Source organism: Apteryx rowi, unplaced genomic scaffold (assembly GCF_003343035.1).
Source record: "Apteryx rowi isolate R43461 unplaced genomic scaffold, aptRow1 scaffold_651, whole genome shotgun sequence".
Classification (NCBI taxonomy): domain Eukaryota; kingdom Metazoa; phylum Chordata; class Aves; order Apterygiformes; family Apterygidae; genus Apteryx; species Apteryx rowi.
In genome coordinates, this window is record NW_020450929.1 from 208030 (window position 1) to 223342 (window position 15313).

At 52.0% G+C, this 15313-nt stretch overlaps 2 protein-coding genes across 2 annotated transcripts in view; one reads left to right on the plus strand and one right to left on the minus strand.

Annotated features, from left to right (window-relative positions):
* Positions 1 to 6194, plus strand: part of FANCA (FA complementation group A) — a 37405-nt gene extending 31211 nt beyond the window's left edge. Inside the window, exons 37-43 of the mRNA XM_026084840.1 lie at positions 542 to 683; positions 2664 to 2726; positions 3884 to 3989; positions 4375 to 4450; positions 4833 to 4989; positions 5417 to 5509; positions 6033 to 6194. Coding sequence (XP_025940625.1) covers positions 542 to 683; positions 2664 to 2726; positions 3884 to 3989; positions 4375 to 4450; positions 4833 to 4989; positions 5417 to 5509; positions 6033 to 6155 — 760 coding nt within the window. The 3' untranslated portion in view covers positions 6156 to 6194. The remainder of the gene's footprint in view (positions 1 to 541; positions 684 to 2663; positions 2727 to 3883; positions 3990 to 4374; positions 4451 to 4832; positions 4990 to 5416; positions 5510 to 6032) is intronic.
* Positions 6195 to 6283: 89 nt separating this feature from the next.
* ZNF276 (zinc finger protein 276) lies at positions 6284 to 15311 on the minus strand (the record flags this gene model as incomplete). The annotated part of the gene is made up of 11 exons (XM_026084841.1): positions 6284 to 7056; positions 7915 to 8014; positions 8171 to 8288; positions 8695 to 8770; positions 8844 to 8954; positions 9414 to 9494; positions 10804 to 10882; positions 11988 to 12485; positions 13028 to 13080; positions 13343 to 13652; positions 15230 to 15311. Coding segments are annotated over 11 exons (1794 nt in total), but the record flags the coding sequence as incomplete, so codon positions are not given.
* Positions 15312 to 15313: the final 2 nt, after the last annotated feature.

Sequence of the window (15313 nt, forward strand, 5' to 3'; positions counted from 1 at the left end):
GAGAATCTTTTTAGAGGAGATTGGAAGACAGAGTCCTTGTTAGTCAAACACTGGAAATAGCCTTTAGCACAGTGTTGAGTCATTTGCTCAAGCTGCCGCACCCTGCATTCTCTGGATTTAGTGAATCCCTGGTCTCTTAAAACTGCTGACTGCTTCTGTGTTCGATGAGTCCCTCTGTATCTGCTGTGTTTCTGGTAGGTCTTCTATCTGTTCAGCATCCTGCAGGTTTTCTCCAAAAGCTGGGGATTTAATATAAGAATCTCCTTGCAGATTTTTGCAGCCAATAATCATGTGCTTCTGTATTAGTGCATACAGTTAACTACCTACCCAACCTCTGATTAAAGTTGTGGGGGTTTTTTATTTTTATTTTTTAACTGTCTTGTGACATCCAACTTCAGGAGAAAAGTTGGGGAAAAGGTTTGGTTTTTGGTTTTTGTCCCCACCACAAACTTATATCCTCTACCAAAGCCCCTGATTTCCCTCTTTCTTTTCTCCAAAGATTCTTTCTCCAAAACTGTTACATGCTCATTTTGTTTCCTAGCTTCCTTTCTTCAGAAGCAGTTTTCCCTGTCTCTGGCCCACCCTGGATTTCTGCTGCCTTCCTCCATTTTACTGTTCAACAGCGGTCAGCATGTGGAAGAGAGAGAGATGCACTGAAGAGGCTGGGGACCGATACAGAGCAGGCAAGACTGGGCACACTTTAAATGCCTGCTTTTCTCTACGGTTAAGGAGCAGAGGGAGAACATCCTTAACTGAGAAATGGCTGCCTTATCCCTTCTAAGCCCTGTTGGGAAATCTTGCTGGTGGCTAACTGATACAATGCAGCCGTAAATTTCCAGTTACTAAATATTTATCCTAGAGGCAAGTTGTTTCAAATTTAAACTTTTAACTTAGGCATTGGCTTTTCTGTGAAGTGAGAAAAAACTATTAAACAGCTGCTTTAAGAAACAAAGTTGGAGAGGGTATTGCAGAGATTGAGACCTCAGTCCATGCACACCAGGATCACCTTTCTCTCTGAGAGAGGAGCAATCCTAATTGATTTTTAGCTCAGACAACTCTGCTAGGAGGTTAAGGAGACACAGACAGAGAATGTTTGTGGGAAATGAGTGCAGGTGTTTTGAGGGCTCAAGGAGGATGTGCTGGGAATTGCAGGAACAAATGTGAGGGTTTGCCCAGGTCTGTTCCAGGAAATGCCTCTGCCATTTTGCCATGGCTCGGTGCCCTCTGGGCACAGGAATTCTCCCAAGTGCTGTGCTGAGAAGGAAGTGAGGCTGCTGCCCTGGCAGAGCTGAGTAATGACCTTCCAGGGGGTAGCTGGGATTGGTGGTCAATGCGGGGAGCTCCCCTTTACTGAGAAATTCGCAGATAAATCTTGTCTAGGCAGAACCTGTGCCTTGCTAGTTGTTCTAGATTTTAATCCCCCAGGCGGCAGCTACAGTAGCTGCTCCCCTTGCTCTCGGGTTGACTCCTCATGCATTGTTTGTACTAGTCTAGGGCCAAGAACTGCTGGTTGGAAACTGGTCTCACTGAGTTGATATGATCATTTAGTACACGTGGAATAAAAACAATTTCCACCTCAAAAATATGCCTTAAAAGAGGAGGAGGACAACGGGAAGAATGAGACTAGGGGGAGGGCTGAGTGTAACTGGGCGCCCAGCAGATTGTAGCAGCTGCCTGGTTTTTAGGCCTCAGATCAGACCTCTCGACTACTGTTCCAGTTGCAGTGGAATTGCACAGATCCTTGTGAGGAGAGAACCTGGTCCCATGCACAAGACTAGCGTGAGGTCAGGTGCTGAATCACTTCAGGTGAGAGACAGCTTTAAAGGGCAGATCTTGCTGCGTTGGAAGAAGGGGGAAATGTCATGGGACCAGCTACCTTTGGGAATGAGACCCTGTAGTTAAGTCCGAGGGGCCCCATCGTTCCACACGTGCCTCTCCTTTTTTGTTTGATTTCTCTGCATGCAGTAGTCTGTCTTTGGAAACTTTCAGCTGAAGTGAAAAGTCTCTCACTGCCATTCCCCCCTCAACTTAACTGCAGTGCACGTGCCAGCAGAGCAACCGTATGCAGAACTTGCTGGTGGCTCTGCCCTCTCCCATCTGAGGCAGATGGGAAAAGAAAGGAGGTTTAGCTTTACCACTGGATTCGTAGCACAAATAAGCAATGTTACTTTTAACTTCCCAGGGTCACAGAATCACTGCATCCTTTGCTTCGAGTGGCAGAGATCCAGAAAAGCAATAACAAATGTGGGGCGGGACAGGATATGGTGACTGGCTGAGATGGGAGGCTGCATGGCATCCACTTGTGACATGCCAGCTGTGGACCAACATTAACTTCCCTCCAGTTTTACATCTGTGCTAGCTCTCTGTTTTCCCTGTATTTGGGTGAAGTTATCATCTGTTGTTTGAATTGCTGACTGCAGCAAGCCTTGCTTTCAAGAACAGTGAATTTAATGTGGAATTTAGCCTTAGAAGCAACGAACCATGTCAGGCTCCAGTCAATCCTCTTCAAATACAGTCTTCACCTGGGAAGAACAGCAGTGCTTGTAGTTTATCCGGGTCAGTCCTGGGAACACACTTGGTGAAATGTTATTTCCTGATTGGAAAGTGTGAGTTCTGAGTCATCATTGCAGATATAACTAACAGGCAGTCTTTTCCCCTTGCAGCTTCTGGTTTCTCTGCTGTTCTTCTCACTCATGGATCTCATCTCCGCAAAAATAGCACCAAAGGTAAATTCAGCCCTTAGGGAATTCTCATGACACTAAATGTGTCTGATCAGCTTGGCTTGCTGCCTAGAAATGCTTTGTGTCACTACTCTGAAGGCTGGTAGTTGTTCAGCCAGAAGGAAGAGATCAGCAACATCCCAGACAGAGCTTGGTGAAAGTCCTTCTGTTCGTATCAGATTAAACCGTATTCTCTTTTAACTGATGTTATCTCCCCCTTTACTATGGTAGCTTTTATTTGTCTTCCTGAATGACTCACCGTTTTCAGTTTCCTGTTCAGACTTTACACTTCTCAGCTAGTGCTTGAACTCGTATATCTTGGCTTTTGTGTAGCATTTCACATTTATTATAAGACATTTTTCAGGCTGGAAACATGCATGGTATTTCACATGAGAAGGGGTCCCAAATGAGGAGGAACATTGGTTTCCAGATGATTTAACACTATTAAACAAGGGAGCAAAGATGATTTGACAAGTTTCTTTCAGGAACTGTCTGCTCTAAGCATCCTCCTGCCCATGGATGCTTGTTTCTGTCCCTTTGCTGCTTTCTCGGCTGTGTTGTGCAACCATTTGTGTAGTTGCCTAACAGATGGATCAGGGAGTAGATTCAAGTTGAAAACAATCTCGTAGTCTTACTTCCTCCAACCTCCTCCAAAGAGAGTCACTGAGGAAAGATCTTGAGCAAACAGATTTGGGAGGTTATTCCAAGTAAAATGAATAATGCAATCCCCCTTCCCCCCCGTCCCCTCCATTCAGACCCAAGACATGCTATCATTAGCTAGGATGAGAGGGAAAAGAGGCTGCTACAGAGAGCAGGATGGGTGAGCACAGGACTTGGAGAGGCTCTGTGCTGAGCGCAGTTGGGAAGCGTGTGGTGATGAGCTGGTAGCTCATTGATGCTGCTTCTCCCTCTCTCACAAATCATTCCCGCCTGCAGCCCTGTCGTGGCCTGGCTGGTGACAAAGCCTCTGGTATTGCACTAAGGCCTGATTGCCCAGGTGAGAATCCAGGCCATCAGAAGAGGGGAAAGACTTGGGCTAAATTTAAGAATTTAACAGAGCATTTCATTTACATGATCTCTTGCTGGGGGGGGGGGTGGCTTCCTTTCTGCTTTGATGTAACTAAAACCTAAAGCAAACTATACATGTCCTTTCTGACACCCAGGAAGGAGTGGATTTTCAGAAGTCTCTGGAATGGTCCCTGGAGATCTTGCGCTGTCTGGAAGAGAGAGACATGTCCTGGCCGCTTCTCTTTCATTCGGTAGAAAAAGGTGAGCAAGTTCTGCCTCCAAGGGGTAGAAAGGTTCGTTGTGGGGTGGCAGTGGTTTATCTTTTTGATATAAGAAGTGTAGTCGTAAGAAGGAACTGATGGGCCCTTGTAAGCAGCATAGAACAAACTTACTTACTAAAAGGTAGRAACACACTACTTATGCCCTGCAGAAGCTGATAATAGGGAACGACCGAAACTCAGTACTGTTTCACCTGGCAGAGAGAGCCTAAGAGGGAACGGCCGCCTTCTCTAGGGGTTCACCACACCCAAGCATTGCGTTTTATTGTTGGCTGGGAGGAAACTGCTGCCCCTGTGCTGCTGTAAAAGTACGTAACGTGACATGAGGACCACTAAAGATGCTTAGTTCTTCTTTCTGGTTATTGCAGTCCCTAGAAAATACTGTATTCTGCGCAGTGCAGCATCAGACCATCACATCCGACTCTTGCCTGTCGCTTTCTACAGGTAATGTCCCACTGGTTTCGGAGGGAATTTGGGAGGAAGGATGTGGTTGGTGGTTTGCATGTACAGCTAGCCTGTAAGTGAGATGAGCTCTTATATTAGCGGTGCAGGAGAAAACACTCAATCACAGCAGGACTGCTATTTAAGCAGTTCTCTTGCTAGAAGTTTCCCTGCAAGCTTTGTGCTCCGAACAAAAGGGTCCATGGCTGCCTTCTCGCTCCTGGCAGTGGAGTAACCTTGCTTACCGCACTCCTGCACGCAATGGGACTTGTAAAATGGACGGCAGCGAGAGCACTAGCTGTGCTTGTCCTATGTTTTTTCCTATCTATCTTTGAGTATAACATGAAACCAGCGCTGACTAGATACTGTGTGTGATTTCCTGTAGCCTCACCCCCTGCTTTCACCAAGAGCTGTTCTCTAGAGAGCAAACCTTCCTCTGTGTGGCACTTGATTTGTATAYCCAGCTGTTGCAGCTCTTTGTGGAAGGGGAAGATCTGCTGCAGTCTAATCAGGTGGGACAAGGCCCAGGCCCTGCAGAGCATGTGAGTAAAGTTCAATCTTTTTTTTTCCTTTTTCTCCTCCCCCTGCCCCATAACTCTGAATCCTGTTCTTTACCTCCTTCCACCTGCCACTTGCAGCACATCTCTTGTTCTTGCCTTCCTCTACAACACAGAGGTAGCTTGTGCAGCTGCCTTTGCCAGCAGGCAGCCTGCTCGCACCTCGGGGCTGAGAGGAGCCTGCAGGTGCTGCTGTTCTCCTGATGCCTGAGCATATGGTAAAACTAAGGTGCCTCATTGCTGTCTTGCTTGTACAGGACCTTGGGATGAATGTAGTCATCAAGCAAGTGAGCTGTCTAACTTGTAAACAGAACATTGTACAGTGTAGTGGGTCCTGTCTTGCTTTTAGGACTGGGGCCTGAGCACTGTAAGTGGTGTTGCTTTTGGTCCTGATCGGCCTTGTCTCTTCCAGGGGGATTCCTTAGAAGTGATCGCCAAGGCCCGTCAGTTCCTGCTTGGTGCAATTCCACGATGCCCCCAAAAAAGTTTTGGAAACATACAGCCRGTACGTGGTGTTCTTTTTCTTCCCCCAGCTAGTGAGAGCTGGGAGTGTTTTTTCTGTTCTGGGCTAGCAGGTGTGGTCTTCCTTGCCACACTCACCCTGTACTGGTGCTGCCTGCTTAACCTGTGACCTGAAATGCCAYTTCCATAACACATTTTGGAGCAGGGGAGGACACCTACTGCCCAACTAGTGCTATAGCCACCTCCTCTCTCTTTCTCTCTCTGAGGCTGCAGGCTCAATCTTTCTCAGCAACATTAAACATTCTTCTGCTGCAGTCTTATCCCACCACTTGCTTAATGCTTGGTCCTAGGGGAGCTACCAAGCACAGTTAAGTGGCAGGTGTTGAAATTCCCACAAGCACGGTGGTGTCAGCCAGGAGACCCTATTGTTTCTGTGCGAGTCAGCACCAGCTTCCCTCTCCTCTACCTGCAAGCTGCTGAGAAGCAGCAAGATGATCTGGTGTGGCTATAACTTGCTTTGAAGAAGCAAGACTGGGTCTAATATCAGACACTTCCCCTGTCCCCAGTTACTGGATGCCTGTGAAAAATTTGACCCAGAGATGAAAGCCACCCTTCTGCACTTCTCAAGGCCTGCCACAGCGATAGATCTGGATGGAGAGGATCTGGATGGAGAACTGGTGTTGTTCTGAGTGACTGCGGGCACCAACACTGCAGCGGAGAAAGAAAACTAAGCAGAAGACACTGACTGTATGGACAGCAGTAGGGATGGAGGGACAGACAAGCTGCTACCTTTCTCACCAGTGCTGTTTCATTCAAATTACTTTGTAAATAATTTATTACAAGCATAACCATGAAGCTCTTGTTACAATAAAAAGTAGGTTACAAATTTCATTTTAGACTTGCTTTGGGAATCATGATTTTTTCAAAACAAAATGTCTGCTGAAGTTGCTCCACTGTCCTATGTACCCTTACTGCCACCTGAGGGCATTTATACACAGGCAGCAGCTTGTGCAGGCAGGTAACAGTTGTGGGCCAACTTTGTTTCTACAAGTGCGTGTGTTGGGGGGAAGGGGACAAAAAAGGGTGCTGCCAAACATCCATTCCCCTTGGATTAGACAGACTCTTAGTACAACACTGCTGAATCAGACGTGAGCATGGAGAATCACAGCATGATAACAAGCTTTTTCTGAGCAAGCTGAAGCTAATTCCACTGAGTTCTTTGGGAGACTAAAATGTAGATTAAAAGTCTCCACTCTGCTGTACGGTTTCTACAAGGCTGGAYGGGGAAAGCTTCCCAGCCCCCCTCAGGTGGGCTCCTGCTGTGCAGTCACTTCTGGCTTTACAGCCTGGCTTTCTGCAGTCCCTGAAGTATTTAAGAGGAGAATGGGCTCCGGCTCCAGTGGCTTGGTTTTGTCCTGAGTCTGGGTCAGAGGGTGCACCATGGACATGTGGACGTTAAGGTTATGGGCCTTCTCAAAGCGCTTCCCACACTGGTCACAGGCAAACTCCAGCTCTGTCTCAGCTTTGTGTTTGGTCATGTGGTACTTCAGTGAGGCTCGCTGTCTGCACTGGAAACCACAGATTTCACACCTGCAAGGGAAAGCACAGTCTTAGCACCAAACCTGGAGCTGCAGCCACAGTCGAAGCATTAGCTGTTTGTCGCAGTGAATAACCCCAGGCTTGGCTGCGCTGAAGGGGAGGGAGGCTGTACAAGAACACCACAGCCTCAGTCTGGGCACGTGGTTTGGAGAGATGCTATAGCAGCTGTTATAGCATCTCCTAGAACTACCTAGGTTAAGCAGCACGCTTGTTCTCAGGCCCGCAGCTCAGCTCCGGTAGCTGAGCGTTCGTTTGCTGCCTGCTGAAAGCAGAAGTGCAACAAGAACAGACAAAGGCATAGGACTCCCTCAGAAAACCCCTCAGTGGATGAACATTTAAGCCTAAAAAACCTTGACTGAGCACACGCAGTACCCAGATGGTAAAACACATTCCTATAAAGAGGAAAAGGAATCCTGTAATTGGCAGAGGCTGCAAAAAACATCTCTACTTTCTAGGAACTACAGGCTCAGCTTCACCTGAAATGTCCAATATTCAACACTAGACAAATCCTGTCCTTCAGTACTTGCTTTCAGAAGCTACAAAAGTTGGCCACAGAAGCCTCACTGTCCAAGYTAGATTTCCTCAGCATTCCTAGGTACTCTGGGGCTGCGAACAACCAACACCTCCTAAAGCAACTTCAGAGAAGTCTTTTCTAAATGGCACCTCCTGTAATGCACAACACAGTCCGCATACGGCCATGATACTGCCATAGTACTGTCAGCTACTGACAGAGTTTATGTCATGTCACTGTCCTTAGCACAGAGTAGTTCCATTAAGAGCTCTGCAGAACTTGACTACTTCTTTCCATTTTCTTATAACACAGTAAGTGGACGGTCAGTGTGCACTTACTGGAGGGGCTTTGCTCCTGAGTGCCGCATCTGATGGACTGAGAGGTGTTTGCGTTGCTTAAAGGTCTGCCCACATTCATCGCAGATATAATTACGTACCTCTGCAACRGAAACATAGAAACAGGGAAAGAATCATCAGTTCTGCTGTATCTTAGTACATGAAACACATGCAAGCAAGTGCCCATGATTACCAATGGAGTTTGAATTCCTCCCCCTGCCTCTGATTCAGAGTGTGATCAGGACATGCCATGACACACCTGTATGAATGAGCTTCACGTGGCGCTGTAGGTACCGGTCAATCATGAACACCTTGTTGCAGCCAGGATGGGGACAGGGCCTCTCACGAACTTCTTCATGATGTTCTTTTATATGTTTCTGAAAAGAAAGGTCAGAGCTTCTATCAGCTGATCGTCTAGTAGAGATGAGGGCTGGATTTTTCCCTGATGACAAACTTGGCTCCCCTAGTCAATGAGACACCGCTCTAGGCAGCTTTACACATCAGTGCTTCCACTGTGAAAAAACTGGGACTTGTATCCAAAACTATCCCTGACAGCAGGGACTTTACAGGACACAATGGAGCTCGTTTCCAAGGGCTACTGCTGAGCCAGCGGCAGACTTCCAGAACAGGAGCAGCACGCCAAGCCCCTGCAGCTCCTTTTGCTTTTTGGAGCATRGAACAAGGCCGCAGAGCTGGCCAGGTGAGTGAAATCGGTCTCATATGAAGACTGCTCTATAATACTCAAAGCTACAGTTCAAGATCAGGAGCAAACTCTTAACTTACCTTCATGCCATCTGCCCCTCTGTACACAGCTGTGCATCCCTGGTAAGGACACTTGTAAATGGTAGGCAGCTCCTCCCTGCAAAGCAGAGGACTGCGGTCAGCCAGCGCGGCAGGGCAAGGCTGCTGCCCAGCCATGGCCGGCTTATTACCTTTCACACTTGATTTTTTTTTTCCAGCCTGGCTTAGGCCCTGGCTTCTTCCTTATTTTGGGCTCTTCTGCCTTCTTTGCTTCTTTGCTGTCACTTTTCTTACTAGAAACCCTCAGAGAAGAAACAAGGAAAATGAACAACAGTTGTTTAATACTTCATGTTGATTTAAATCCTCCCATTTAATCATCCCTGAACGTTACACCTGATCCGATGGCTTAGCTTGATGCCTGACTTGACATAGCTCAGCCAAAGGAAGAGCACGCACACTGTCAAGTACATGCAAGCTGAGCTGCAATATTTGGTGCATGGCCCCGGGATGAGGAACATGGCCTCGCTTTAGCTTGGTGGACAGCTCAGGGAACACACGCACTGAGGAATCACTGTTATCCCCAGGGCAGGAAGGGAGGGATGTGTGGAGAACTGAGTCCATACAGGAAAACACGGTGGTTTGCCCAGCTCTATCCTCCCGCCCCACGTCAAAAGGGGAGGTGGACACCAGCCCCCTCTGCTCATCCTCCGAGAGCTCCTCCGTTAACCAYGCTGTGTTTCCAGAGAAGGAAAGCCCCTTACTTCTTTTCAGGGTAAGGCTCGAAGGAGTCATCTGAAGATTGCATGTTTCTCTTCTCATTTTCATCCTCGCTCAAGAAATCCCTGAGAGAGAARGAAGATGCACTTTACCGACACAGTATTTGGCTGACGCTTCAGCACCAATAATCCAAAAGACTAGTGTCTGCAGCAGCAGCAGCAGCAATACTTGTTCTTCATTTCCAATGTATTCATCTCCCCCACAGAACAGCATGGCAACTGAGGCTTCACATGTTCTCCTCCCCCATAGTCACTGGGGCTTTATTTGCTTTGGGATAATACAGCAAATTGCAAAATTATTTCCTTTTAAGACTAGATCTCTGTAAGATTAACTGAAACACTATAAGGAGAAAAAAGTGGCTGTTACTGAAAAGATCTATTTATTGTTGAAGGATGTTGCAGCCACTTTCTATAATATATAATTGTCTGGCACAGGTTAATTAAGCTGCAGGTCATTCAGTATTTCCTCATATGTAGTGGCTACTTTTTTTTTTTTTTTAAATCCTAAACTATACAAGACGCAATTAATTCTGAAACTAGGAAATAGGCAGTAGATTGTTGTGGCATTCTTAATGTGACAGCTGACAGATTTAGCTGATGTCCTGAAATAAGCCTGCACTCGGCCCTTCGTAGCTTAGACTCAGCATGACTACACTCAATTATCATTTATTTACAAGTCTCACTTTAACTACCTACGTTTGGAGGTTTTAGCCCGATCTTCTGCAATTATGCCTAATTCTAGTGATCAGAAAAACTGCTAAGCTGCCAGTGTCCGAATACCATTCGGACTTCTCATCTACAAGCTTTCCCTGCGAGCAAATTGGATGATTTCTCTGAGTGCCGCCTACTGCCTGAGCGCCCAGGCCTGCCTACCCACACCGACCGCTCTTCTGGAGTCCCGGTTTGGAGCAGCTGCAAACGGGAATTAGTTTTGAAGYGAGAGGAGCTAGCAAGCTGCCAGCCCTGGTGAGGGACCGGAGCAGCAGCTCTCYGCCACCGCACGGAGCCGTGCAATCACCCACTGCCACCGCGGCAGTTGCTTTTSCAGACCAGAGGGTCCTTGAAAGCAACGTGACCAGGTTTGCTGGAAGCAGCCCACTAAAACGCAATAGAAAGCACGTGCACGCACACACACACACACACACTGACATGCAAACATCCCACTGCAGCAGAGGCGGCCAGGGAGGGGAGTTCAGTGCATCAGCTGTGCGAGCTGTGTCACAGCTGCTGCAAAGAAACCGCTCTGCGCATCAGATGCCGGCTCCAAGGGGCCTCCAAGGACCAGGTCACTTGTGGAGAAAGAGCTCTCCGCGGCTTGTCATTTCATACTCGCAAAGAAGACATTAAGGCTATTTTAAACCCACTCTTCTCTCACCCCTCAGAAAGGTCACTGAACTCGTCTTTTACCCGCTCATCCGACGTTGAAGACAGAACCTGCTTCCCACTCAACTGTCCTAGGAAATGAAGGAGAACACAGTTACAATGAAAAGCAGTGAAAAGAAGGCAGCACAGAGACAGCTGCTGAGAAGGCAGGGAACGACCCTGAATTTGCTCATGGTGGCTCATACCCCAGAAAARAGATGTGCAGCAAGACAAGTTAATGATTAGTTAAGCCACGCTCTGTGTGCCTGGCGCATCCTCCCAGCACCCCAGGGACTGGGAGAGTCTTTACCCTGGAGCTCCCACGAGCATCTCGGTTCTCCCCAGTGACACCTGCTCTGTAACTGAAAGACTCATTCCTAAATGTGCCACAACGGCCTTTTCTCTTTCCAGCAGCGGACATCTCACATCACTGTCAGAGAGCTAAACAGATCCCAACGTCTGTAATTCGAAAATCAGTGTTAATCCCAAAATGTCGCTTTCAAAAGAAATGAGAGATTACGGCACTAGACCAGTGTTAATTCATCCCAAAAGCGAGGCCAGCCTRGGAACTCTCCTGTGCAGCCAGGAGGGACCCCTGGGGCTCCCGCTGGTCAGCGTTACCCCGCGGCCCGCAGGGAGGTGGGGGAGGCCCCTCCGTGCTGGTATACAGCCAGGGGTTGGATTTATCAGGAATAACCATGGGGCAAGCGTGGCACTGGAGAACCAGCTGGTGCCGTGCCCTGCTTGACCACCGCRCGTCAAGTGCGGAGCAGCAGGGACTCACCAGCCTCGTGCGGCAGCATTAACTCTGGCCTCGGACAGCGCTTCCCATCGTGAGTCTCCAGGCCTGCTCAGGAACGACCACCTCCCGCCCCCGTTAACAGGGGGGAAACAAGGCCCAGAGGCAAGGCGATTCGCTCGTTTTGCATGAAGCAACTCACTCMCGCAAGCTCCGGTCTGACATCGCGGTCAGCCGAAGCTCTGTTCCCCTTTCCCTTCTGCCAGGCTCAGTATCCGAGACGGTGGTGATATTATCTGGGCAACCTGTACTTCCCAGCTGGGGTCTGCGTCCTCCCCGAGGAGCAGCGATCTCTGGGGAGGCAATCCCAGGCCCCAGACTTCGTCCCCTGTGCCAGCTCTCCAGGTCTCTGCCCTTCCCTGGAGACCTGGTAGGAGATCGGAAGGCAAATCCCTTACCTGTGGCACTGCTCAGCGGCGACACCGGCTGCGGCAGGGCTTTCTCCTGTAAAGCGGCTGTGCTGTCCAGTTGCGAGCGAGATGAATCCCTGTTCTGCGGCGGCTCATTCTCCAAGCTCAGCGGCACTGATGTGGTCCCTTTGTTTGCTGGCTGCTGGCAAGGAGTTGTCCTTACTGGAGCATGCTGGGGTTTGGGAGCAGGAACAGCCTCGGCATTGTCTGCCCCTGCCCCGTTGTCAGTCAAGCGCTGTGCTGTGCTCTTGTTCCACTCCCGTTTGACAGACAAGGCATTGTCAACAAGCACTGTGCTACAGTCAGAATCCGTATCCATGATGTAGTCGTGGCCGTCGCCGCAGCCCCACACGGCGCGGATGATCCCGCAGTACTCCGAGGACAGCACGCTCTGCAGGCTCGGCACCGACTGGCAGCTCCCCGCGTGCGCGTGCGTCCACGTCACCAGGCTGCGCAGGCACTGAGGGCTGGAGGTGATCAGGTCGACTGCTCGGAGGGGAGAAGCAGCGCACGCGGTCAGTGTTTGGGCCGGCAAACCGCACGCCCCGCCACGCGGAGGGACAGGGCCACAGACCAGGTCCGTCCCGTCCCCCAGGCTGGATTTCCTAACCAGGCAGCACGCCAGAAGGCAGATGGGGGAGACACTAAAAACGCTGCAGCCGGGGCAGGGTTTTCCATGGAGTGGGGCGGGGGCAGCTGAAGTAATCGGAACGTCGCTGTCTAATTTTACAGCTGACAGCGTGTTTCTGGTTGCCCCACAGCGTTTGAGTGTGGCTGGGACAGGCTCTCTCCCTGGCTGGTGCCGGAGAGGATCCTCCTGCGGAGCACGAGGGGAGGGAGACCTCACGCAGCAGGGAGCACATGGAAGCGTAACCAACGGAGCCGGGCGTGCGCGCAGGCACGGCTGTGCCGGAGCGCACAGAAAGCGTCCGGCCAGCCGGTTGTTTCTGAACATCCATAAAAACAAACCCTTTGCTGATGGCATATGCGGAAAGAAACGGAAACCAGCTCCGTGAGCCGCTACTCACCCAGGCAGGAGGCACCTCCTTCCGCGCCAGGCTGGGCCTGGGCAACACCGCTCCTGCAAAAGGAACAGCACAGGCAGCGTTTCAGGGGTTTCAGAGGGAACACGTCTCGCTGGAGACGGCGTAGTGACACCGCTAAACGTGGCAGCAGCGTTTGGCTAGTCGGAAGCCGTGTTCACCCACTAACTTTTCAGCTACTAAAAATATATCTTGTCCCAGGAATTTGGCACCCGGAAATTCTCAGGGAAGTTAACGTATACAAACACATGGCAGTTTACTACTCCAAAAAACAACCAGGAACAAAGAAAAGCAACGTACTTTCCTTTCGACTTTACATGGCCCGTAGGAGACGCGTTCACCCTCTGAATAAACGTCCTGAGGATGCTGCGGCATTTGTAGAACTGGGCATGGCATTTCTTGCAGACGAACTGGGGGAGCGCCGGGTCCTGTCGCACCGCGACTCCGACCAGCCGCTGGAAGTCCGTGAAGAACACCTGATCCACGCGGCGCTGCTTCTCCGAGTTCTCTCCCATCACAGGAACCTTCCCGAAAGCATTGCGCAGGCTCCGGGAGGAAAACTTCCCGTGGCAGAGGCGACAATATCCAGTGCTCAGGGCTCTGCCAATTCCTGCGGGAGAAGGTTTGAATACAGTTGCTCCGTGCCTGCTGCAGCCAGCTACGGCCCCGAGGCGCCAGCGCGCTGGAAGACGTTGCCCTTCCTTTGATCCAAGTCAGCAGGCTGCCTCAAAAGCCCCGGCTTCAGCAAAAGGCAGGGGYGCCCGAAAGGCAGGGCAGGAAGGGACCGTCTCCGCGACTGAGGCCAGTCACCTGCTGATCGGAGGCGGCACGTCATAAATCGACTGGGCCGTACCCAAAAAGCAGCAAGGTTTCTGCCTGCACCCCGGGGAGGCTGCTCCAGCCTCGACCGCCCTAATGGAGGAACCTCCTCCCGGTTTCCGGCTGCGACGTTTTCAGGGCTCRCACGCATTTGTGCTTTTGCCAGCGCTGCCCTTCAGCTTAAGCAGTTCTTCTCCCTCCCCAGCGCTTATCTCCAACGTATTTATAGACAGCGGTCATGTCCCGCAGCTTCTGCTCCGCGAGCCTGAACCACCCAAGCTGCTCCAGCCTCTTCCAAGACRCGCTATTTCCCAGCGCCCTAACGGTCCCTCTCCAAGTCCATCCCGGCCGCCCGGGAGCAGGCATCGAGCCGGAGACCTGCTTCTCGAGGGCAGGGAAGAGCCGCAGGGACAAGAGCGAGGCGGCCTGCGGACCGCCAAGCGCCAAGCGCGGGAGGCGGCAGCGAGGCGCGATGCAGAGCGCCTGCCCTCTCCCGCCGCGGGGTTGCCGGCCACGACGCTCCTCCCGCCTGCGACCAGCCCGCTGCTCCCGTGCTCCCGGCCCCGCACGTCCGTCCTCAGCTACCGCACATCTCCTCCGCAAGGAGCCCRGCGTTATCCTGCCGCTGCACCGACCCACTGCCAGCGGCGGAGTCCTTGRCTCGGTCTCTTCCAGGGCCTGACACGACACAGCTGTGCTTTAAACCCCACGGGGAAACAAGGAGCCGAGGGACGGCGGTCCACGCGGGCGGGCTGCCCACGGGGGTGCGGAGAGCGGCTCCGACAGGCGAAGGGGAGCCCGACGCTGGGCGCGGGGACCCTCCCGGGCAGCGGCGCAGTCGGATGCTGCTTATTGAGGCACCCGCCTCCGAAGAGCTTCCTTAGGAAACTTATCATCYGCCGCGCTCAGCCCCGCGGGCAGCGCGACGCCCCGCTACCGGCGGCGTGCAAAGGGGGCAGGCAGCTGCCGAGGGGCGGCGGAAAGGCCCGGGCCTGACTCGCCCCCGGCCTCCCCCGAGGTTTTGGGGCGCCGCGTCCCCGAGGAGCCCGAGGCTCCTCCGCGCCTCTCCGTTCGACGCCGCTTCGCTCTTTACGGGCTTAACGGCCCCGGGAGCGGAGCGGAGCTGTTGGGCCGCAGCGAGCGGCTCCGCTCCCCGCGCCGGGCTCGGGGCGGCTCGGAGCCCCGCTGCCCTCCCGGGGCGGCTCGGGGCGAAGCGGCGGCGCCGCCTCCGCGGCTTTCGGAGGCCTTTGCTCCCCCGGGGGCTCCGCCAGCCGCCGCCTCCCGCTGCCCCAGGGACCCCGGGCCCGGTACCGGCCGCGCGGCCTCCTCCCGCCCCGTCCCGTCCCGTCCCGTCCCGCCAGGCCTCACCTGCCTCCGCGGCGCCGCCGAGAGCGGCGGGCCGAGCCCAGGCGGCCGCCGGGTCCCGGTCCCACCCCGCGGGCGGCTCGGGCC